Source organism: Hippichthys cyanospilos, chromosome 20, assembly GCF_059441005.1.
Source record: "Hippichthys cyanospilos isolate Australia breed blue-spotted pipefish chromosome 20, RoL_Hcya_1.0, whole genome shotgun sequence".
Lineage (NCBI taxonomy): Eukaryota > Metazoa > Chordata > Actinopteri > Syngnathiformes > Syngnathidae > Hippichthys > Hippichthys cyanospilos.
The window spans coordinates 9,017,575-9,039,720 of NC_142388.1; the positions used below are offsets into that span (position 1 = coordinate 9,017,575).

Here is a 22,146-nt window from a genome sequence, read left to right on the forward strand (position 1 = left end):
TAGGTAAACAAATATCAAATAGCAGAAACGCATTTCACTGCTGGTTTATGTTACTTTAAAGCCAAGCTAAAATGAATAAAATAAAATTTAAAAATACATTTTTTAAGAAATAGTTGAATGTTAAAACTATAGTTAAAAAAAAATTATATATATATATATATATATATATATATATATATATATATATGTTTATAAAAAAATATATTTATTTATATAAATATAATGATTTTTTATATATACAAATGAATGAAAGAAATGGCAAATGCATCCTTGGAATGTACAATAATAACAGCCACATTTATTATTTAATTACAGACAAAATCCCTTTACACGATACTGTTATTTGATCTACGTCATATTTTAGCCTTCACGCCATGTATATTTATGTACATATACATAACATTTACAGTTCCAGAGTGCATACATGTTCAAATGCAAGAGTGCAGGAGTGACGCATTAGACGAAAGTAATCAATCAAGACGATGCATAAATTAGTAACTGTTATGAATAAAAACTCCTCTTTTGTCGTCAACATTTGCTTTTTGGCAAGTGTTACTCTGTCAGTAGTGGTATCAAAGTATTGTATATCACACAGCTTCTTCTTCATCATCATCATAACAGTGGGACGCATTCCACACATTCAACATTAACAACAAGTAAAACTGATGCAGTGGGGGGGGGGGGGGGGGGCATTCAAAGAGTCCTTTTGTTTTCTGCTTACACACAGCTTACTTATATTTGTATTGACATTTTTTTCAGGAAATATCAGATGACCTCGGTCAGATGACTGGGTAATTAGTAAGAAGAACATATGAACAATTAATTCTGGTGAGTTTGGATTGAGATGGATTTTCAAACAAAAAAATGCAATGAAGGCCTTGCTTTCCATTTGAAAACGAGCAAGGGTCAAAATTTCACTTTTAAAGCATGGCTTGCTCGCAAAGTGTTTTTGAAGGAGCTAATCAAAAAGGCCCGTTATATTTATTACAAACAAGTGAATTCTCATAATCCTTATTCTTTTTCAACACTTAAAAACATTTATTTTTTAGTTTCAGGCACTATGATGCACTTGGTTATTTTTTTCAGTTTTAGACTAAGCTGTAACCCGTACAAACACTGTAAAAATTAATCAAAAGTTGCCGAAAGTGGATTTATATAGCTTGTTTCTTTTGTTAACGTAAAAAAGTATACAGGTTTAGGTATAGTGATACAATTTTTATCGATAATAATCTTATTTAGTCAGCACGACAAGTGGGGGGGCGCGAAAAGTTTTCTCTTTCCTGGGGCGGGCAAAATATAACTGCCCTATCCCAAGTGTGTGAATAATTGTACATTTTTTGATCAACCAAAAAAAAGACTGCTACAGAGCTACCGTATCATCTACAGTTAAGAGTCCATGCAGAAATCTACAGTGCACATCCTTGTCAAATAAAACATTGCACAAACAACATCGATTGGGGAAGAACGATTAAAAACAAATAGCAGCGTCATTCGATGAAAACAAAACGGGGTCATTCCGAGTTAACGTTTTCCGCCATAATGTTGGAAGGTGAGCGTTGAGTGCAAAAAGAAAGAAAGAAAAAAAGTAAGACCAGATGTCAACATGATTAATCATCAAAATGTGCAATAGTTCAAGTAAGTTATTCCTCAATAGTTAGTGACACAAACTGCGGCCGCACCCAAACAGCGACAACAACACACAGGAGACGTACAAATACAACAAAGGTACTATTTACACAAGGGTCAGAACCACCACTACTCACCACAATGAGTCCTCAGTTCACAAACACAACGGCCTCTAAAGGGGCGTGTCATAGACCCGCTCCAACGAAGCTTCCTCGTTGTCGTCCTCCGACTGGGACGTCTTGTGGTTGAGACGCTCGGCCGTGGAGGAAGAGGAGGAGAAAGCGGCGTGGTGAGCGTCGGCGGGCTTGGCCTTGCCGCTGTCCTGGACGAACTCTTGGATTTCTACGGGGAGCCGGCGGAACTTGTCTTGATACTCCTGGTCCAGGTCACTCTGCAGCTGTGGAGCGAGAGCAGGCGGATTCTGGTGAGGCCTACGTTTGAACATCTAACTCTATCGACCATAAAATAATAACCCACCAACTTCAGCTCCGGAGCTCGCATGCCCGTGCAGTGGACCCCCGCGTTACGGCGTCCCCGGCTTGTGTTTTTTTCACGTTACCGAGTGGAATACGGTTTTTCGTCCCCTCATTACAGCATTTTCCCCGCTTTACAGCATCAACAATTTAAACTTAGCAGTCATGTGCGTGCGTATGACTGCGAGTTGCACTGGACTCATACGTCACTACACGCGTCACTGCGTACGTCACTAAGATGCTGGACTGCTATTGGTCGGCGTCACGGTGTCACTAACATGCTGCTCTGCTATTGGTCAGCGTTACTGCATCCCTAAGATGCTGGTTTGCTATTGATCGGTGTCGTGGCATCACTAAGACTATGCTAATGATGTGCTTACAATATGATATTTATTGTGCATTTTTGTGCTCAATTCCAACTTGAATTGGTTGGCCATGGGTCCCAAGATTGCTAGTGCTGTTAAAGGGAGTAGTAAGAAGATGATTACTATGGAGATAATCCAGAAATACGAAGAAGGCACCTGCGCAGTTACCCTCGCAAGGGAATATGGACGGTAATATGGCCAGGAGGTGATGAATGTGGAACTGTTTTTCTCCGAGGCGCTCAAAACGCCCCATTCGATGATTACACATGACGGCTTTCATTTCATCGCGTGCCAATAATTGCTTTAATGCTGATTTTTCTATTTAACTACCCGAGTGGCTCCCCGGGGAGCAGCGTAATTAAAAGAGCAACGCCGTCGCGGTCTCCTGGCAAGATGCTGACATTGGAGCTGATCTGATCCAAAACACATCGTGCTTTGCAGACGCGTTTTCAAATTCAACAGATTTATAGACACATCTGTGGCCAAGTAATAGCAAAATGAAGTCCAGTATGAGCGGAAGCGCGCTGGCTCGGGGATAAAAGTTTTATGTGACACGTTGGAGAATAACCAAAATGTATCTTTGGCATTTTATCCGTTCATTCATTTCCTTCCACTTAAAAGAGTTCGGGTCATACGGGCAGTAGCTCAAGCGGGGAAGGTCCGATGCCCGCCCTAATCACTTTGGCCAGACCAGGGGTCTGCAACCTGTGGCTACGGGGACACATGCGGCCCTTTCATCCTTGCGTTGAGGCGCTTTGTGATTTAGGAAAATAAAACAACGTGTAGGACGCGTTTGGTGCGACGGGACATGAAATGTGACGCGGGACAACCAATCGGTTTCGGGAAGGGAAAAACAGGAAATAAATATTTTATGCACATTTTCAAAGTAAGGTATAACTGAACAATAAAAACAATTCTTAACACAAAATAAATGTCATCTTATTGCCGATGAGTGCGAACGAGGTTGGTTCTCAAACGTTGGGTCAGGCCGCTAGTCTTTTTCTTCAAACCAAGAAGGAAACAACCCTGGCTAAGCTAAATGATGAACAGAGAATGTAAACAGGAAATACAGTGCAGCCTTTCAGATTGAAGCAGATATTTCAAAATAAGATAACACAGATAAGCAAACTATACAAACTGGAGCACTTGAAGAATTCGGAACACAGAACAAATCTAATCTAATGCTCCTATTTGTGAACACGGATGGATTCAGACATTGGTTCGGTCTACTTGCTTCTTTTAATAAAAATAACGTGGTACGAGCTGGTTAACACAAGCATCTCCATTTCGATTGTAATAAAGTGTTTGCGGGTCCCAGTGATGTCATATCCGTGGAAACCGGGTCAACATGGCTCTTGTAATGTTAAAGGTCGCCGACCCCTGGGCTAGGTCGAGGAGGATACAGAAAAACTCTGACGCGATATGCAATTGATTCTTTTATTTTATATGCTCTACTATCTCATTTACTATTTTTGATTGATTTTCCATTACTTTTACCTTATTAATTTTATGAACTTTTTAAAGAAATGTTTTGATTTACATTGGCCCAAATGAGCCCCAGTCACAATCAGGTATCCTCGACAGATGGGTGATGCTAAATTGCCAAGCTTCTCCTTCCCCTCGACAGCTCCACGAAAGGAGGTCAGTCGCCGAAGAAGGTCTCGCTGCTGGTTGTATTTTAGGAAACGCGCGCCCCGGGCGCACGTGCGTTTGTTGACCAATATTGAAGAGGGCCAAATTGGTGGACGTCGTCCAGTCTGAATATAGATCAGAGCGGGATCACAACTTTACTTTTTGACCTTGTTTCATGCATGGAGGCCGAGCCAAGTGACAAATTTTGAGTTTATTCCACAAAAAACAACCTTTTTCAAAGTCCCCGACCATTTTGATAGCTAAACGGGCAAACACCAAACTCGCCAAGGTGGAATCAACCGGTTTGTCAGGTTTAATATCACTTTAGTTTGCTACTGCGGCTAACTACCGTGCAGAGGTAATAAGCGGAGGTGGGCAATTTACATTTTTCACATTTTATAGCACAACTTGCTATGGTCTAGCTCTGATGATTCGTCGATACGGAAGCAGGAAGTCATTCTCGTTCCGGTATGACATGGTTGTGAAAGTAAACAAATTTCCTTGTATAATTCAAAAGTGATGTAATTGACCCAAATGACTTGCCTAATGGATTATTAAAAAAAAAAAAAAAATGCCTCCAATGCAAAATCGGGACAAAACAACGGCGGTGGGCGAAATCCTTTGGGGCTCTAATTAGGGACCGGCCCTAAACTAGCAGCTTCTCAGTGAGCAGACTTTGTAACCAAAAGCAATTAGCAAATAACTAGCTAAGACGCTAACATATCACACACACAGTAACAGCGCCTGTTCCACACACGGACAGACTTTTGCACATGTCGCCGTCCCGTCAACTTGGCATATGCCAGGGTGTCATGACAGGGGTGAAAGATGACATTTTTAATCAGGGGCCGCGCGCCAGGCACGTGTACACGCACCCACGCGTGCACACAACGCACACGCGCCCGGCGAGTCCCACCCCTTAAGTAGGTCATGCGCAGTACGGAAGGTGGCACATTTTTAGCCATCTGCTTGCCATGAGCTTGGATGTCCGCTCTGTGAGAGCCGCGCTGCGAGTGAGACGCGAGGAAGGGCGGAGGGGAGGTGAAGAAGAGGAGGGGTAAGAGAAGGGAGGTGAGGGAGACGAGCGAGGTGACCTTGAGAGATTCTGAGGACACCCAAAAAAAAAAACCCTGTGCTTTTAGGAGGTCTTTTTACTTCATTTTTTTAATGTCTTACACAAAAAAACTGACAAGAAAAATGAACTGACTGGATGCCTCAAGATGAATGTTGTAGACATCAAAAGATATAGACAAAAACTAATGTCCACTACAGTGGACACAAGTGTATAAGATGGGTCTCAGGATGATATGTGTCTCGTGTTTGGCTGGTGACCAGTCCAGGAGTTTATTCCAAAAAAAAAATCCAGCACACAAAAGAGAGGCCGTACAAGAAAAGGTTCCGATTCCAAACACGTCCCAATTAGGCCCGAAAAGCGCAGACTTACTCCTACAGAAGATGAAACGGGAAGGTCACCACCCCGTCAGCTTTGCAGGAGAAGGATTGTCTTCCCCGCTGCGTGCGAGTGTGTGATGCTATGTCGGATAAAGAAGAGATGAAACAACTTTCGTTTCATTGATATTCTTGACGTTTTGCCGTTCCTAACTATGAAAGTCAACAGCCAGCCAAAGAGACCAATGCTTATTGAAACAGAAGCACTTCTCGCAATGTGTGTATTTGTGTGTGTGTGTGTAGCTTGACTTCACTTTTCCTTTCTCTAAATTTCCTCGGCAACAGCAGCAATGCAGAAAAAAGTCATTTCCGCCATAAAAGGAGGAGTTCCAAAGGGGATGGACTGGAACGCCATACTGGAAGCGCATAGGGAAACAAAATACAAGATCGATCTATCTATCTATCTATCTATCTATCTATCTATCTATCTATCTATCTATCTATCTATCTATCTATCTATCTATCTATCTATCTATCTATCCATCCATCCATCCATCCATCCATCCATCCATCCATCCATCCATCCATCCATCCATCCATCCATCCATCCATCCATCCATCCATATATCAAGATCGAGCAATAACAGGCTGTTAGATCCATCCATCTATCCATCTATCTATCTATCTATCTATCTATCTATCTATCTATCTATCTATCTATCTATCTATCTATCTATCTATCTATCTATCTATCTATCTATCTATCTATCTATCTATCTATCTATCTCTCTATCCATCCATCCATCCATCCATCCATCCATCCATCCATCAAGATCGAGCAATAACAGGCTGTTAGATCCATCCATCCATCCATCCATCTATCTATCTATCTATCTATCTATCTATCTATCTATCTATCTATCTATCTATCTATCTATCTATCTATCTATCTATCTATCTATCTATCTATCTATCTATCTATCTATCTATCTATCTATCTATCTATCTATCTATCTATCTATCTATCTATATGTGTGTGTGTGTGTCACTATAAAATTTGGAAGCTTACTGATCTGAAACAAGCATGGAGAGGAAGCAACAAAGCAGGGTGTTCCACTTTGGAGGTTCCCTGGTGTGACCACGCACGCATGCACTCACGCACGCACACACAATGACATGCGCTCGGCAGGCGGAGATGATGCAGATCAAAGTCTACGATGAGAGAACACAGCAGCCAGCACCTTAAATCCTTCCGACCCGTTTGACACGCGCAAACGTGCGGAGCGAAAAGGCCTGCGCACACACATGTGCGCACACACATCTCGGGCTCCCTCCCTCCTTGCCGCAGATGGAGGAGCCACTTCCGAATTAGCTGATTGCAGAGTGTCATGGAGGATGCAGGAGGAGCACTGGGGAAGGAGGGGGGGAGGGTTGCCATGGTGACAGCACGTGTAGGTGTGTGTGTGTTTTTGATTCGAGGCTGGCACGGAGAGGGAGGATACGTACTCTCAAGAACATACATTGATGAGGGCAACACAGTCACAGTCATACTTAACAGCCCCCCCCCCCCCACCCCACCCCGGCCAGAAAACAACATTGTGCAATCACATATCATTCAAGTTAATGAAGATGGAGATTTATGCACATTACTACACCTACAATTGATCTTATTGCATAGAAAAGAGGATTTTTTTGAATTATAAAGTTGTTTTTTATGAGATTACTGTAAAGGTGGAATCGAAAAAAGCACTGTACTGATTTTACACAAATAATGTTGGAATACTTTGAGAAAAAAATATTAAAATAAATGTATAGAATAAAGAACATTTCACACATAAAGTTCTTTATGAAGGTCGGAATATTACAAACATTTAAAAATAAAGATGGAATGAAGCTCTAATAGAACAACAAAAAAGCTGCAAATGAGTGATTTTATAGCAACGATGATCTCATTTTAACACTTGTATGCCAAATTTGCTCATTTACGAATTTATGACTTATATCAAAGTAAATTATTTCTCTTTGAGAAATGGAATGTGTTTCTGTGCGTTTTTTTCCCGCATGGGCAAGCAGGTGATGCAACGTGCACTACCCATTATATACGGTTGTATTTCTTTTTTGTCTTTACCTTCGGCCTTTCGTCCAAAATCTGCTGTCTTATGTCCTTGTGTTTTTCCTGCAGTCGCTCCTGTCGTTTACTCTGCGCATCTTCCAGCTAACACACACAAAAATATATCGATAATAAAAATTGAGGACTGTCAAGCATTAGCATTAGCCACGGTTTAGCTTTCACGACCTTTTTTTTCATAACATTTTTTCAACATAACATCAAGTCTTCTGAATTTAGTAAACAAGAGCTCTCAGTGTCATACTGTAGTGAAAATCAATGTCATAAGCTTTAAAGAGTTTCGATTTTTATAAATTATTGTAAGTGTGACTTTTTGGGCGGAAGGCATTGCAGTCGAATCGATGCTCTTTCTTACCCGTTTTATGTACTGCACCACCTCATTGACAAACGACCTGTTTATCTCCAGCTTCTCTCTGCATGAAAGAATGACAACGCCATATCAGCGGTTTCTTTATCTATACTGACATCTTGTGGACAAAGCGATACATTACAACACTTACTCCTCCGTGACGTTCTTGTCTTTCGCCTTGGCTTCGCTTATCTTCTCCTGCCTCTTTTTGTCCATTTTCTTCTTCAGGTCTTTCTTCTCCCTGTAGGAAAAGAAATGGGGATGAGATGTTTGGCGTTGTTTTGAACAGCATGGCGTCTAAATGACGGTCTTACTTTTCACAGATGTCCCTCAGCTTTTTCAACTGCGCACTCTGACATTCTTCAGCCAGGGCGGTCAGCTTCTCCACCAGCTGTATTCCAAATACATTCAAATGTACTAATAAAACATCGGAACAATTTTCGGAAATGCGTTAAACATATTTAAATACATCCGAACACATTTGTTAACGCGTTTGAACGTATTTGAACGTATTTGTTCAAACCGGCTTACCAGTCAAAAATGTATAACATAATGTTCCAAATGTATTGATGTATGTGTAACAAATGCGTCATAAAAGTGCCTCACTTGTTTGACGAATCTCCAAACCTTCATTTTGAGGCCTAATAAAGAATTGATAAAAACGTAGCGAGCAGATTGTAAGGGTCCACCTGCTTGATGTGCTCTCGCTTCTGGTACTTCTCGCTGTAGTACTGTTCCTGGCGCAGCGTGAGGAGCTGCTGCTGTTGCTGCTCCTTCAGCTCGGAGAGACGTCGGCCGCACTCCTGGTCCAGCTCGGACAGCTCCCGGTCCAGCGTGGACAGCGACTGCTCCGAGCGGCTGCGCGCAAACCACAAATTGGTTCTGGGGATGCTGCACGTGAAAAGAACCTCAGCAACAAGAATCCTTATTCTGTTTGTTGAATCCGCCTCAAAAACAAAGTAGCTGGAGAGAGGGTAAAACATTTCCATAAGAAAGAAGAAGAGCGCCACCTACCTTTTCTTACCATCTCGTTTGTGGCTCTTGTGCAGGGCGCTGCGTCTTCGTTGCTGCTGGCTCTGCAGCTCGCCCGCTCGGGCCGTGTGCTCTTTGATGAGCTCGGCCGTCTTGCGGTGGTGTTTGCGCACCAGCTCCTTCATTTCCTTGTACTGCTTCCGTTGTTCCCGAACGAAGCCCTTCAGCTGCTTTAGTTCCTCCAGAGTCAGAGCTTCCACTTCTGAGCGGAGGACATTGATGGAGTGGAGGTCAAGTAGGGTAAAAACAAATCAAGATTTTAAAAAAAAGAAGACGTTTTTACCAGTGAGCACACTCTGGATGATGTCCTCAGTCTTCACAGGTGGTTTCAAAGAACCTAAAAAGGGACATTGACAGATTTTGAGTCTTATTGAGTATTGACTTGACTCGCACTTATTTGAGAAGGACCGACCTAAAGGTATATGCACATACAGTGGTACCGCTACTTATGAAAAGAATTCGTTCCGGAAGAAATTTCGTAACATAAATTGAGCCTAATCTAGTCCAAGACCCCCAAAATGCTCCTAAACCCTTTAAATGAATATTATCAATTAGAAAAATGCATCAAAAATGCTAACAAATACATATTAGGATTAAATTACTGCATAATAATCAAAATATATCAAGAATTTTAAAAAAAGCTCCTAAACCCTCTAAATGAATCATATTAATTGTAGCAAAGGACAATAGGAATGCCAAGTGCTTCCTGTGTGATGTCATTGCTAAAGTGCTAACGACGTGCTAACAACACTGACGTCAGACGCGACAGCCCAAAGTGCTGTGTTACATATGTGTTTTTATGTGAATATGTACGACGTTAACCGTAGCTAATGTTTGTTAGACCGACCTGCAGATTGAGGCTGATGTCCAACCAGCGAGGGCGGTTTGGGGGCGATCGGGGTGTGGCTCAGTCCGTTCTCGGCCGGCACGGCGGCCCTGGGGTCTGCCTTGGATTCTGAAGGGGGATCGCTGCCCGCCTCCACCTGCCCATCAAAAGACACCTGCCACTTTTACGCAAAGTCCCTATTGTGCAACGAAGGACATTTCTGTGCACTTTTTGCAACCTGCTCTTACAGTGCCATTAATCTGATTAATATGATCTTTTTATAAAAAAAGATCACTGTCAAGATGATAATGCTTTGGAATTGGAAGAGGAATAAATAGCTAATATTTTGCATGCCATGTTTTGTTTTGTTTTAATCTTGCGCACACGCTACAAATTCTCTGCAAGATTATATACATACACCTTACAAATCCTGCACAGTGCATGATATTTTGCACTGTCATCTTCATATGTACAGTTTCTTTCACTCCTTTTACTACATAAATGGATACATTATTCATTATTATATTCTTAATTATTACTGCCCTTATTAACTGTTTTTCTTTCTGTTTTATTGCCTGCCATATATATATATATATATATATATATATATATATATATATATATATATATATATATATATATATATATATATATATATATATATATATATATATATATATATATATATATATATACACACACACACACACACACACACACACGCAGTGCTTTTAATTGAAAAAAGATGCTCTACTCTCTAATGGCCCGTATTATTTGTCCACACTCTCTAATGGCCAAATGCAAATACAGTGCGAAGTATTTGAACTTTGAAAAGTGTCACACCTCCTTGTCGGTCTCATCGTCCCCGCCCTCCTCCAGGGTGAGAGCAGCGAGCTGATTGGCTCTCTGCTCCATCAGGTTGACGTAGCGGATCGGATTGGACAGAGCCTCGATGACGTCTGAGGACGGGCAGGATGAGGACGGGCTACTGACAAAAGGTGCCAGGGCGGGCGCTCACCTGCAAAGGTGTCGGGAACATAATCTTTGACCTCCACGTAGACGAAGAGAGCGGGAAGCGTCAAGGTTTGGTTCTTCTCGTTCCTCAGGTTGATGTAATGATAACCTGCGGCCAGAAAAGACGCGACGACGCAAAATCATAATCCCGTCTCGGAGGGCTTGCGACCTTCACTCATCGACTGGCAGGCCTGACTTTGACCCACCTGGCCGTATGGCCGACACGGGTATGATGCGGTGCCCTATGAACTTCCCGCCCTCTTCGAAGACGGCCATCCTGAGCGAGGCCAGCGTGGGGAGGACCACCTTCTTGAAGACGATGGGCTCCTCGTCCCACACGGGGTTGATGGCGTTACCTTGGGACGTTTTGGTCTTGAAGGCTTTGCGCTTGGTGTCCACCGGAAGGCCGAACATGTCAATTTCCACGTAGGTGCCCACCTTCTTGTCGGACAGGAACTGGCCCGAGATAATCTAGGACGTGGGAGGAGAGGAAGCATTGCTGCTATACTGCGGCAGTTTGACGCATCATTAGCATCAGACAGACATGTTCTTATTTAGGTTTTTTTGTCATTTGTGTTAAAAGTAAATTATGTGTGTATAAAATTACAATGTACATTTTTTTGATTTTATATGTTTTTAATAGGCCTTTTAGTTATTGTTGGCCGTGTATATTTTATATTAAAAAGTGCTTAATTAAGATTACAGCTTTCAAAACGATTCTGAATTGGTAAATACTCAAAAAACGAATGTTGTGGTATCCGTCTGCCAAAAAAATGGTACCTGCATTAGAAATGCAGTCATTGAAGTTTGCGTGATAGGGCGACACTTATCGGGCATGTTTGGTATGACAAGACACGAAAGGTGACGTAGGAAAGGAAACGGAAATAAATTGTGGCCTTCCAGATTAAAAGCACACACTTTCAAAGTAAAATAGAGGTGTACATGAATTCACCTTGACAGAAAGCGTATTGGCAACTATCCCGTCCACAGTGCTCTCGGTAAACGGATCAAAGTGCTTGTCGGGCCGTCTCATGAATTCCGGTTTGAGCCGGAAGCCCGATTTGCCGTTGTACTCGTACATGCCCAGGTTGAGCTGCATGGACAGATCTGCATGCGGGGACGGGATGAGAATCGCGATCAAGAAAACAAACGAGTCGTCAAGTTCCCACCGATGGTCTGGAAGTTGAGCGCCACCAGCTGGCAGCCGGCGTTCCAAAAGAGTTGAGGGTTGTAGTTGGAGGAGTCCACTCGGGTGCCTTTTGGGTAAATCCGGCTCAGTTGGAGTTTGTTGTATCTGAGCGGAGCAAGCAAGGCTAAGGACAATACTTTTATTGTGGCTTGAAACCCAAACACTGCATTGAAATTCGAATTTGAAATTCATCTTTAAACTTCACCTTGGAAGTGAATATCAACTTGAAACCGTAACGGGTTCAAAACCTTAGTTTTGAAAAATATGGTGAACTACACTTAACGGAGAAGCTAAGTTTGCTCTATAGCTACTTTAAAACCCAAACTTTTGCTTGAAACCTTAATTTGAAACCCTAATCCCACCATCACTTGAAACCTTTACTTTTGTTATATATGATGGACACTGGCCTGGCATTGAACAGTTTTAAAACGCTAATTTTTGCTTGAAAACTAAATCTGAAACTCTATGGCTGTCTTGAAAGCCTGAAATTCGCATGAAATCCTATCTTGGAACCCTAACTTCCATTTAACACCCAAACACATTGTTAAAAGCCAGATTCTCCCCTAAACTCGAATGGTTCGACCCAACTGTTACTCGTCAAATTAATTATTTATTTTAGAACACTTTAAGTTGAATATTTTTCTGTGGAGAACTATTTATTCATTATTGTTTCTTTTGGAGAACATGTCACACTTTATGTTGGTTATTTTTGGGGGGGACAAATATTTATTAATAATTAAGTTGATTATTTAGTGAAGAGATCTCTACTGTAATCCCAAAACAAGACGCTTTATGTTGAATATTTTTCTGTGGACAAATATTCCTTTATAATTATTTTTTTTCTCGAACATGTCTGACACTTTATATTGATTTTTTTTTTGGTGGAAAAATATTTATTAATAATTGAACTAAGTTTCCTTTATGCGCGAACACCCTAAAGATCGATAAGGATACTCCACAAACTCGACGGGAGACTTGGTGAGCTGCTCCAAAGCTTTGGTCTCCACAAAAGAAGACATCTGGTAGCTGCGGCTCGCCTCTGCAGAATAAAAAAAAAAAAAATCAATATGCACAAAGCCAGGAAAAAAAGAACGTACTTGATTGTGAACGCACTTTTGGATGCCTCAAAGCTGTTAAACTTGACAGGTTGAATGTAGATGACCAGGTTGGACATTTCCTCGGTGGCAAATGCCTCGCTTCCCGCCGTGCCCTGAAAAAAAACAATCCAAAATGCTTGTGTGCTGCCGCGTGCACTATGTAAAATGTACGCTAGAGGGCAGCGTCGGCACGCCGCCCACCTCGTCCATGGATCCCTTTTTGCAGTCATCGTCGTCGTCGTCTTCGTCCTCGCTTTCGGGTTCCACCTCACCTTGAAAGAGAAAAGATCAAATCAGTTCAAAATACATCATTAAAACGTTCCACAGTTAAAAAAAAAAATGTTGGAAAAGAAGTGGCAGCCATGCTCGGAAATGTGTCTGGGTGACGTGATTACAATACTGCAGTAGTGCCTCTTGACAATTATTAATGCAGAATGAAAATAAACAGAGCGACTAAAAATAATTACCAAATTAGTTTAAAAAAAGAGAGAGAGACGGAAAGAAAAGGGCTCAGCACACAATGTTTTGTATGCCGTTATTTAAAAGAGTATCTTTTGCCACTTATTTAGGAAAGTCACCAGTACGCACAATAAAGAAAATCACAAAAAAGTCCACAGAGTAAGCCTCCTTTTACTTTTTAAATCGTTTACCCCCTGTGATCTTTTCTTTTTCAGTCAAGTACCCTCTAATCAGTGTAAATTTATTTTGGATGAAAAAAAACACCCAAAACAAAACAAACAACTTAAAATGCTGCTGCACATGTGTCTAATTTAATTAAACTTAATACTACATTCAGCTTATTGAGACTGGAACACAATTTAGCAATAAATTGTTTCATATTCCAATTGATTTGCTCTTAATTCAAAAAGAAACCTGAGCTGTTTCTTGGCATTGAATTGTATAATACAATGAACACAACAACTCGAAATAATCCACAATGACTCACCGATGGATTTCCTTCCTTGCGGCCTCAAACTGAGTTCAGCGCCCTCTGTTGGCTGGGAGGACTCAGTCACGTCCTCCTTTGTGGAGCCTACGACGAAAATAGAGATTTTTAATTGCCGTGAAATAGCTGAGTATGAGATCTTCGCCTTATCCGATGCATAGCGGTATGCATTTTTCTTTTAATTGGAGCAAATATGCATGTGTGGCCTGTGTTGAAGGCACCCGGGCGGGCACGCAGCCGGGGAGTATATGCAATCCACTCAGTTGATGTAGAGGGGCATGAAAATGATGAACGCTAAACAACGGGAGCGGCGTTGCTCCGCTGACCGCAGCACAACAGAACAGAGCCAATGCGCGCGTAAGCGTGTATATGCTACCGGCTCCAGGAGAAGATGGCTCGCAAACGCTGGACGAGTCGCTGTAGGTGTTGGACACCTGCTCCGACAGCTTTTTCTTGGCGCTGCCATCTGAAGATGCCTTGTGGTGCTTCTTCTTGTTCTTGACCAGGATTTTGCCCATCAGTTCCATCGGGCTGGGTAGAGGCACACCAGACTCCAACTAGGACAGACGGGGGAGAGCATGATGAAAATGATCGTCAGGATATTGAGGAAGATTTTGTTTGTACATTTTTATTTTACACTACCAGTGATCTGGTAATCGTTTATAAGCCCACAGAAGCAAGAATATTAAATTTGGAATCATTTTGAGCATGTAAGTTTACTTTAGTTTAAGGTCATGCGAAGTTCTTCCTGTGCATTATGCTAACGTGCTAACGACACTAACATCCGATGCGATAACACGCTAGTTAACTAGCAATTCAAGAGGAGGTGTTCCGCGGGAGGTGCGATTTGTTTTTAAGTGAATCTGTACAATGTTATTCGTAGCTAATGTCAGTTTTATGTTTGTTAGTTCTATGGTGTGTACTGTTGTCAGTTTTCTGAAGTAACTTGCCCAACAGTGGTTGTCACTACATTTAGTTTTTAATTTGCTTTCATTTCAGTACTGCCCTACAGCAGAAATACAGTCCGCGCTTATTCAAAATATCAACATCAGACCCAGCTTATCAGCAGTAAGCATTTCTAAGCTGCACAACCCGCGATCTTTCTTTACGTTGTGAATGGAAAGTGATCTGAAAACAACAATAAAACAAGCAAGCAGGTGTTAATTTTCCCGGCCAATACTCGGCGCCACCATTCGCATATGAGAGTTGATGCCTTCCCGATTGGCCTTCGCGGCACCGAGCGTATTGATTTAAACCCCAAATTACTTGGGCGAGTTCAATTTAACTCGGGCGCTCCGCATGCCACAAGCACTTTTTCTCTTGTAATAAAAATGGGAGATCTCTCATGCCACCAAAAAAGGAAAGAAGAGGTCAAACATGGTAAGCATCTGTTGAATTCTCAAAGTCGGACAGATTTGCAAGTGTCCTTGACAGCGTTTATAACGGGGGGGGACGGGAGGCTGACTTTTCCTGTCACTTTTTATATTTATGTGTTTGCGTCGCACACGGTGATAAATTCAAGCAGCAGGTCGGCTGGGAATGAGAGCGATGACATCAGAAGACATTTTTAGCGGCAGAGCTGGACAACAGCTTGACATAAGCACAAATGTTTGGGCGGGATTTATCTACCTTTAAACAGAAGAAACACGGAAAGGCAGCAGAGACGGTAGATCAGAGCTAAACCTGTCTTGACATTGAAAAGCCAATTAGAGAAAAATAAAAGCCAGCCCCATTGTTATTGTGGCAGTACAGTGGCCCCCTGGTTTATGACGTCCCTGCTGTAACGCACTTTCTTTACCACGTTAGTCCGCAACACGGCAGACTCTGCACCGACCCGCCTGTCGATCTCCCGTTCCATCCTACCCTCACTCGTGAACAAAACCCAGGAGATGAAATGCTGAGAGCCCCTAAACGTGACCCCCCCAAAGCTTCGGCCAATCCTCGAAATTCTGTCCATAAAAGTAATGAATGGTGACAAAAATCGGCCTTGGCGGAAACAAATTCGATTTACTGTCGGAAATACAGACCAAACTCTGACATCGGTCATCCAAGGACAAAACCGCCCGTATCAGGGCGTCCAGTACCCCGTACCCCCCACAGAGTTCCCCGAGGGACACGGTCAAAGTCCACAAAGTACATGTAGACTGGTTGACTCCCATGCACCCTGGAGGATCCCCGCCGAGGGTGTGGAGCTGCTCCACCGTTCCAAGGCCGGGACGAAAGCACACTGCTCCTACACACACCATAGAAACACGGCGACTCCAACCTTCCTTCCTTAGCTTTCAAAAGGCCTGAAAGGCGACTCAATGACACTTTTGTGGATTGAATTTTATGGTGGAACCAGCAATCATCTTTATTGTCACCGCAGGCTCAGCCGGAACCGATCGGGCCGCATTAGCCAATCTGCCGACATCCAGCTCCCCAACGACCATTACACAGGATGTCCAGAGCAGGTATTTCATTGGCTAAGCTGTGGAGGCAAGAGGTGTGTGTGTGTGTGTTTGTGTGTGTGGATGGGGGGGTAACAAGTGCCGTCATTGCCTTCACCTTTTCCTCACAATTACACGGCCACTGGTGGAAATTGTACTCTGTGACATCACATTCTGCGAGCACTTCCCGGCTCACGCTATCCCCCCCCCACTCCCCCCGCTACATTCCCCCGCTTTATCCCCAGTTGCAGGGCTGACTGAGTCTGCTGAGGAGAGATAATGCTCCTGCTCGCTTCTGACAAGACGTCCCTGCCGGATCACGGGGAAGCAGGTAGCGCTGTATGTATGTGAAACGAAAATCCTCACGCGATGACCCTGTGCCAGTCCACACAATGACGTCTTTGGAGGAAAGAGGGGCAAACGCTTGACAAGAGGACAAAGCAAGCTTTGGACTGGTAACCATGGCAACAGGGGAGCTCTTGATAAAGGGGCGCCCAGGCATGTTTAGCTCACGGATTTACGCACTTTGTTAACGATTGGCGGCACGGAGTTATGATGGCGTTTACCTTGCGCGCCTCCGGACGTGCTGTTCGTTCTTAATCTGCGAGGAAACCATGGCAGCTTTTGTGATGGGTTGCAGGGATTGATATGCTAACTTTTGTTGTCTTGGGAACCTCACTCCATTAACTCTGCCCGTCTTACAAAGTATAATAACTATTTACTTGTAAATTGTACCTGTGGAGCTTGGAAGGAAAAATATGTTGTGAATGGGTCATCAGGAAAAATGGCGTCCAATCGTATTTTTGTTTTTCTAGCTTTTTTAGAGCAATAAGAGCAAAAACAAAGGCAAACACTACTTTTTTGTGCCTAAGCCTATTCATTCAGAATGTAAATCCTTAGGCACTTTGTAAAAAGTTTCCTGTTTGCCAGGATGTTGGTAGTTTCCAAGAACCGTTTTCTTTGTACAATGAAGCTAAAAAAAAAATCCAAATACTCGGTATTCGATTCTAATTTTACGTAGGACATCCAAACCCCAAAACCTCGATAGCTACAGCCTTACATTACACAGCAACAATATATTCCAACATTTATGACGAGTTGTGATGGGTGATGCAGTTATAATAAGGTGCAGTAAGGTCCAGTTTTGCATTTTTAGACTTGGAAAATGTTCATCTCAAGCCCACATTTCGGCCCGTGTCAATCCACACAATGTCACTTTTGGATTGGACGGGGGTACGTGTTATGGCAGAGTTTGGCTACAAAGGCATAAAGCAAGCTTGGACCCAGTAGCCATGGCAACAGAAGCGAGTCTGATAAAAGGCCGCCAAGAAAAAGCGGCGCCGAGATTACAGCGGGTGCAAGTTGTTGTCTGACCATTTAATCACACGCAGCTGCAAACTCTTGTGTGATGCTGGCGAATAAAAGGTGAAAAATTCACAAGCATGTAAACAGAAAGACGCTCATGAATTCATCACATCTGCGGGAGGCCATTTTGAAGCGCGACAGACGGCGGAGACGCGTGCCTTGCCAAATGAGACACAAACTGTCCGTACCAGGCCGTTATGTGAGATCGCGAATTGCCTGTCATGTGTCTCAGAAAGTGTGTGCGCGAGTCACACTCACAGGATACTTTTCCAGAGGTTCCGTCAGCAAAGCGTCGCCAAATATTGAACGGCAGTACTCTGCCATTTTGGCCTGCTGCTTGGGTCTGAAAGACAAAAGCGCGGGATTTTGTTAGCGATTGTTAAAGGGGACCTTGAAGAATCACAGACAGAAACAATTGCAATCACTTGAGCCAACCTTCGACTTAGCGATAACGTTCTTAAAGGCGCAGTGTGTAAGATTGAGTGTTTTTCATTCAAAAGAAATAAATTCAATGATTGTAAATTTCAAAAACTTGCAAATGAATGTGTTCTTAAAGACCAACTATGTTTTAAATATAACCGTAGGTCTACTTATCGTTAAATTGCATTACGAGGGGGGTGGCACCTCTCCGGAGGCGGCCATGTTTATTCTAGCTAGGCAATGGCAAATGCAGCACTTGCACCTCAGTACATTCAGGTCCAATTCTTACTTATGTTGCTTAAGTTGTCCTAGCCAGACTTACGAGTCCACGTGATTCTCGAAAGACAAGATGACGGGGAAGGGCGAGGTCTTAAAAGCGCATTCTGCGATGGCCTCGATCACCTCCTGAATACAACGACAAGCGGCTGGATTATTTCAGTGGCCGTCTTGTTGAGGTACTTTGTTGACCTGACTCGTACCTTAAAGGAGACCTCGGTGGTCATAGTGAAGCCATGGGTGATCACAGGTTCCTCTTCAGTGGTGCGTCCCTTCCAGCAGTCCAGCTCGATGCAGCGGCAGCCGGACAGAAGAACCTGCTTGTACATCTCCACCGACGAGTTGCCGGCCAGCTGTCCCGCTACACGAGAAAAACACAAAATGACAACCGATTTACACCAGTTAGCATGTTAGTATTTTAGCAATTTAAGGTTAGCTTGCTAGCTGCGTATTCAGTAAAGGTGGGACAAGAAACAAGTCATTTTTTAGCCACCCTGTTGTGTTATCAGAAGTCGCGACTCCATCCTGGAGAAGACAATTTGTGCAGTGGTAAGAGTTGTAACCGTCATTGCGACATGCTGAACTTAAAAATAAAGGCATTTTGTTTCCATATATTTTTTGGTATGCTAATGTTTACTTTGAAGTATTGGTTGGCCTTTCCACCATGTTCATTATGTGTGTTTTACTGCTCATTTTGCGCGCTATTCTATTGCAAACCATTAAGAAAAACAACTGATTGTGTGCGGGATGAAAAATGTTGTGGGCTTTTAATCCCGTGAGAGCTCATTCTTTGAAATCTCGTCCCATGCCTTGTATTTATCTATCGTTCGTCCTTTTTAAACGAAAGTTGCTCCCTTGCCATATTTTGGCACATTTTTAGTTTACTAAATGTTTAGCATCCTGTGTACTCAGGCTAATTGCTAGCATTCTAGCACCTCTCATTTGAAACACTACCTGAACAAAGTCCTCGATGTTAGCATACTGAGTGTGAGCATGTCATTATATGTCAAATGAAATAATACCCAACCAGAAGGCACACTTGACCTGCGTACTCTGTATTCAGGTTGTTATATTGCTACGTTAGCATGCAACGCTAGCACGTTTGCAATCTAGCTACCATTGAGAAGTCTACAGCAATAGAAAAAAAAGCTAAACTTGTACAAGCTAAAGGCGGACTGGAATAGCTTGTGCTTTTTGAGCGTAAATATCGTTTTCACAAACGCTGAACAATCTCTTATGTGGCTGTTTTCATCCACAAATGCCCCAAATGTAATGTCACAATCACACAGTGCGAGATTCATCAGCTTTCTCATTTCCGCACCGTTCCGTCCATTAAGGAAATTCAGCGAATTCCCATCAGAGTAGCCACAGTCGGATCCACTTCAAAAGAATCCGGCCGACAATGAAATTGAATCAGTAAGCGGAGACGTCTTAACATCCATTGAAGGGAGGTGACAAAAATGATTTGAGCATCTTTTTCTTGCGCTTACAAGGCACAGCAGAAAAATTCATGAATAAAAATGAGTCTGCGTGTGTGTGTACCTGTGAGGTAAGTGTTGTGCGAGGAGTTGATGAAATAGTGTGAGAGGGGAAAGGTCATGTCTTCGCTCTGATCCAGCTTTTCTGGGGGAATGATGCTGTTCTCCTCGCAGTTCAAGTACCTGGCAAATCCCTCCACCGAGATCTGACCTGTCAAAAAAAAAAAAAAAAAACACAATCAACTGGCGAATGTTTGATATTTTCTCATGCATTTCAAGATGCTAATAGTGCACCAGTTTCCCCTATTGAGACAAAATTTGGTGGGCGCAAGACAACAATACGCACGCAAAAGCAGAGCTGGGTATTTTTCATGATTTTTGCTGGGCCATCAGTTGTCAGTCAGCGGCCCCGCCCCCTTCCGTCAGCGTTGGTCTGCCATTTTTCAGGCCGAACCAATCTGTAATCGTTTCATTCCTCTGTGGTTGTATTTTTTGTTCTGGCTTCCATATCAGGGGAAAAATAAGCATTGATACTTCACTCCGTCAACAGTTGCCAAGTAAATAAGGCCTTGATATTATATAATAGCCCCAGATGGATGGATTTTATATATAGCAAATAATTTGATCGCTGGCAACAATTTAATCAGAACTGTCTACTAAATATCATCTTTGCTCTATCATAGTTCTCCTCTTTGTCTTCATAGTTGTCGTCTTCTTTTACTTCTTCGTCATTTTATTATACAAGCCGGCTAATGGGTGCATGCTAACTGAAGCTAGCACGCGAATAATATGGGTTTATGGCCGTACGACGTAGTGTGGACTAGCTTTTTTACAAGAATGCTTCTACTGGAGTTAGCACATTCACCTCACAGTTCAGGGAACCGAGTTCAAATCTCCATCGCTCCAGCCTTCCTGTGTGGAGTTTGCATGTTCTCCCCGAGCCTGCGTGGGTTCTCTCCGGCTTCCTCCCGCACTCCAAAAACATGCATGATGGGTGTATTGGACACACTAACTTGTCCTTGGGTGCGATTGGGTGTGTGAACGGTTGTTCGTCTCTGTGTGCCCTGCGATTGGCTGGCAACGGATGTCAGGAGTGAGGAACCAACAGATTACAACTACGGATGAAAATGCACTTTCCGTTCTTCTTGGCCAGTCGTCGTAAGGTTGCCCATCCTTCTAAAAAAGGTCCGTTAGTGACGGATCAACAGACGGTATGTTGGTGGCAATGGACTGCCCACCTGTGTGAAAAAGTCTCAGGAACTTATGCGAAGAACCGAAGAGAAAAATTGACCATTTTGCTATTGAAACAGACATTTTGGGAGATGAAATCAGCTTCTGAGCTTAATCTCACATTGGACATGAAATTTGGACAAAAAGATCTCATGTTACTTGTTTTTATTTCACCTTTGCTTCTCTTATATTTACTGTCATGTTGTGACTAGTGAGCATCGAGTATGAGCCTTTGTAAATTACCTTTCACATTCTTTGCCTTGTCAAGGTCGCTTATCGTCTCGCCTTGGCCATAAAAGAACAAATGAGCTTCAACAAATTAGCATACAACACACACGCTGCCTCGTCTAGCTTTAGCATATTGCACAAGTGCTCAGAGCAAAAAAAAAAACAAAAAACCCCACAAACGGTCTGCTGGGCACGCACACATATTCTGATGTTATGCTAAATATGCAAAGTGATGCGTGTGCTCGGCGGGAGCGGCAAGTCCCCCCGGCCACTTTATGCTAATTAATGCGGCGCCACCCTCTGCAGAGTGACTTCTCTAATTAACGCCGGGCTTTCGTCTGTGAAATCGGAGCTCTCGCCGTCCCGGCTCTCCCTGAAGACGGCGGGGGGGCTCCCCTTGCCACCGGGAGGTCTAACCAATCCAACCCTCACCTCCGCAATCGCGAGAGACTAAACAATGGTGTTAACATGGTCCATGACCTGAGGTGCTCACTTCCAAGGAAGCAACTTTATCAGTTAAGAAATATAATCATTAAATAAAGCTGCGAGCGATGATGAATGGGCCAAAGCGCCTAATGCTTGCAATCTCCAGGAAGCCTTTATGTTTCAAAGAACACAGGAAATGGACAAAACGATCCCAAAAGACATTTTTTG

At 42.9% G+C, this 22,146-nt stretch overlaps 1 protein-coding gene and 1 long non-coding RNA gene across 2 annotated transcripts in view; one reads left to right on the forward strand and one right to left on the reverse strand.

The window, feature by feature from the left end:
- Positions 1 to 276: 276 nt before the first annotated feature.
- plcb1l (phospholipase C beta 1-like) overlaps positions 277 to 22,146 on the reverse strand; it is a 77,087-nt gene continuing 55,217 nt past the window's right edge. Inside the window, exons 10-32 of the mRNA XM_088403232.1 lie at positions 20,099 to 20,245; positions 18,760 to 18,917; positions 18,603 to 18,685; positions 18,119 to 18,203; positions 14,443 to 14,623; positions 14,067 to 14,153; positions 13,322 to 13,392; positions 13,137 to 13,233; positions 12,978 to 13,062; positions 12,004 to 12,128; positions 11,787 to 11,941; positions 11,041 to 11,305; positions 10,839 to 10,943; positions 10,664 to 10,779; positions 9,842 to 9,977; positions 9,278 to 9,331; positions 8,977 to 9,196; positions 8,652 to 8,820; positions 8,277 to 8,353; positions 8,114 to 8,203; positions 7,969 to 8,026; positions 7,614 to 7,700; positions 277 to 2,023 (exon numbers count right to left, since the gene is read on the reverse strand). Coding sequence (XP_088259358.1) covers positions 1,799 to 2,023; positions 7,614 to 7,700; positions 7,969 to 8,026; positions 8,114 to 8,203; positions 8,277 to 8,353; positions 8,652 to 8,820; positions 8,977 to 9,196; positions 9,278 to 9,331; positions 9,842 to 9,977; positions 10,664 to 10,779; positions 10,839 to 10,943; positions 11,041 to 11,305; positions 11,787 to 11,941; positions 12,004 to 12,128; positions 12,978 to 13,062; positions 13,137 to 13,233; positions 13,322 to 13,392; positions 14,067 to 14,153; positions 14,443 to 14,623; positions 18,119 to 18,203; positions 18,603 to 18,685; positions 18,760 to 18,917; positions 20,099 to 20,245 — 2,876 coding nt within the window. The 3' untranslated portion in view covers positions 277 to 1,798. The remainder of the gene's footprint in view (positions 2,024 to 7,613; positions 7,701 to 7,968; positions 8,027 to 8,113; positions 8,204 to 8,276; positions 8,354 to 8,651; positions 8,821 to 8,976; positions 9,197 to 9,277; positions 9,332 to 9,841; positions 9,978 to 10,663; positions 10,780 to 10,838; positions 10,944 to 11,040; positions 11,306 to 11,786; positions 11,942 to 12,003; positions 12,129 to 12,977; positions 13,063 to 13,136; positions 13,234 to 13,321; positions 13,393 to 14,066; positions 14,154 to 14,442; positions 14,624 to 18,118; positions 18,204 to 18,602; positions 18,686 to 18,759; positions 18,918 to 20,098; positions 20,246 to 22,146) is intronic.
- LOC148407254 (uncharacterized) lies at positions 1,834 to 10,195 on the forward strand. The gene is made up of 3 exons (XR_015863790.1): positions 1,834 to 2,050; positions 8,692 to 8,936; positions 9,012 to 10,195. It is a non-coding gene; the product is annotated as an uncharacterized LOC148407254 (long non-coding RNA).